Source organism: Limulus polyphemus, unplaced genomic scaffold (genome assembly GCF_000517525.1).
Source record: "Limulus polyphemus unplaced genomic scaffold, Limulus_polyphemus-2.1.2 Scaffold1318, whole genome shotgun sequence".
Lineage (NCBI taxonomy): Eukaryota > Metazoa > Arthropoda > Merostomata > Xiphosura > Limulidae > Limulus > Limulus polyphemus.
The window spans coordinates 301,992-304,462 of record NW_013666928.1 but is presented as its reverse complement, the minus strand read 5'-3'; the positions used below and the strand labels follow the sequence as shown (position 1 = coordinate 304,462).

Genomic DNA, 2,471 nt, shown 5'->3' with positions numbered 1-2,471 from the left:
TTTTGAAATTTGCAAAGTTGAATTAAGGAAAAGCCATTATTATTACTTTTATGAAGTTTAAATTTGCAGGCCTGTGTTATATGAAAGAAAGAACATGTACAAACCTGGTGAGTAACAACAGAAATACTTCTCATTATCCTTGCATACCAAAGTAATAGCTTGGAATATGATTTTATCAATAGTAATAACTTAATACAAAAATATTGTGGATTTCACACATCTTTTTTTTTAATCTAAGCCATTGAGTTTTTTCCTTATCTCTATATCATTCTATTTGATATAACAAGAGTAAATATTTTTCTCATAAAGTTTTAGAGCAACAATATATTCATTGCTTTATACCTTTAATATATTATGTATATAAAGTCTTGTTTGTTATAAATGTACCTCATGTTAGAAAGATAAAGCATCATTAAATTATTTAGGTAGAGTGACTTGTGTAACAACTGATCTAAAAACCAAAACCAACATACGGCAAAGGAATAGGAGAATCTCCACTACGGTTGGTGTAGTTGACTATAGCATTGAAAGACTGGTTAATCCACTGCCAGAAGACAACTTGAGGTGTTGTTCTGTATACAACAAAGAGGCAAAAAATGTAGCATTTACAAAATCTAATCTATGACTAATACCTTCAATAGGAAGTAATTAGGTAAGTTTCAAAAAGCTAGAACTGGTTCTTGAGTGCTAATCTCAAAAACATATGCTTTAAGTTTCATGAGATCTGTGTTTAAGCTACAATATAATAGTAGTTACAAATGTAACTATGTGAAAGCTTAACACAATAAAGATTTTTACATTCTAAATTTAAATTGTCATGGAGAAATATTTCAATTATAAACAAACAGACTCTTACAGTTCATAAGTAGTTTTTTGTTTCCATATTTTTACCAAAGAGAAGTTCTAACTTTCTTTTCAATTAATTTACTGTGAATTTTAAATGAGGAGGACACTATACCCTAAACTTACCAGTGAAACTTAAAACCATAAGATTATATAAGAAACACATAAAAAAATGTATTGTAGATTTGTTGTGTAATTCAATTTATTATATAGATCTATCTAACACACTATTAATAAATATTAGTACTTTATGTTACCACCTTTCCTTTCTTTTATATGGTAACTCAAATCCATGTAATGCCAACATGAAAACTATCAACTAATGTTATGATTAGGTTTTTATTCAATGCTTTGAGCTAAGTTCTGCATACATGAGAATTCAAATAATGGTTTACTTCTGATAGTTTACTTTGAACATAAAAGTACAATCTCTCAAAGAACAAAGTTAAAACAGCAGCATAATATCTTATTCACTTTATATGGTACTGTACATACACATAAAGTTTTCCTCATTTTGTACACCAAAGATCATAAACTCTGGACAAGACTAACGCCTTGTACAGTAATAACAAAATACTTATAGTTTTATATTATACAAACTAAAGTTATTTTTACTGAACTTTTCTTTATTTCAAAGTATTTATATTTACCTGAAAGTTTTTATTTTGGTAAGAAATTATTATTTTAAATCATAATGAACAAAAACAATAAAAAAAATATTAATTTTAATTTAAAAATGTTGGGTTTTATGCTCTGATCTCCATAGTGAACATCATTCATGAAAAGTATCAATATTATTATTGGTTTTATTATCTACGTGTACTTCTTGATAAAATATTTAAATTCTGTTAAAACGTCTGCAAACTTTAAAACGTTCATCATCACATGGAAGCTTTGTGGACAACTATAGCAATTCTTACACACCTTCTGCCATTCTGATGACCTACTAAATACCACCAGTGATGAATAATAATTGAGCCATGTCAAATCAATAGTTTTCAGGCATCAAAGTAAATCTCTTGCAATAGTTTTTTCTATTACAATTATCATTATATGTTATTCATATTAACTGATTAAGATATTCAACATACAATGATTATTTTGTTTAGCTCTATAATGTTTAACAGCTCTTAGTGAAAACTAGCCTAGCCTGTCAGCATATATTCTTCTGTAATAATAGTTTCCAGATGTTGGACATACAAGACTGTTTAGTGCAAGCATTATTATTTAGTTTATTTTGTGATTTAATATTTAATGAGTATTTAGTTTTCCTAATAAGAGTGTTAAAGTTAATTATTTTAAAAGTGATAGTTATGACATAACTCGGTACAAATCATATGTTGTGTATGCAGTTGATTGTTGTACTAGGCTTTAGTAATATTGTTGACATCACGTTACTTGAACTTTTGGTATTTTTCTTTTCATTCAAGTGAGTATTATTAAGTCATCGGCTATCTTGTAGTTTGTAGAAAGTTCAAGGGCCTCAGTTAGGCAAGGTGTGTGTGTGTGTGTGTGTGTGTATATATATAGTAGACAACAAGCGAGCAACAAAGTAAAAAGTTAAAGGTTAAAGGTAAAGTAAAAAAGTTTAAGTTAGGTAGGAAAGAAAATGTAGTAAGTTACGGCCG

General features: G+C 28.0%; 1 protein-coding gene across 1 annotated transcript in view; it reads right to left on the bottom strand.

Annotated features, from left to right (window-relative positions):
• Positions 1-451: 451 nt before the first annotated feature.
• The window catches only part of LOC106463076 (sideroflexin-1-like), a 4,800-nt gene continuing 2,780 nt past the window's right edge, over positions 452-2,471 (bottom strand). The window contains exon 4 of the mRNA XM_022390480.1: positions 452-572. Within this exon, the coding sequence (XP_022246188.1) occupies positions 452-572 (121 nt within the window). The remainder of the gene's footprint in view (positions 573-2,471) is intronic.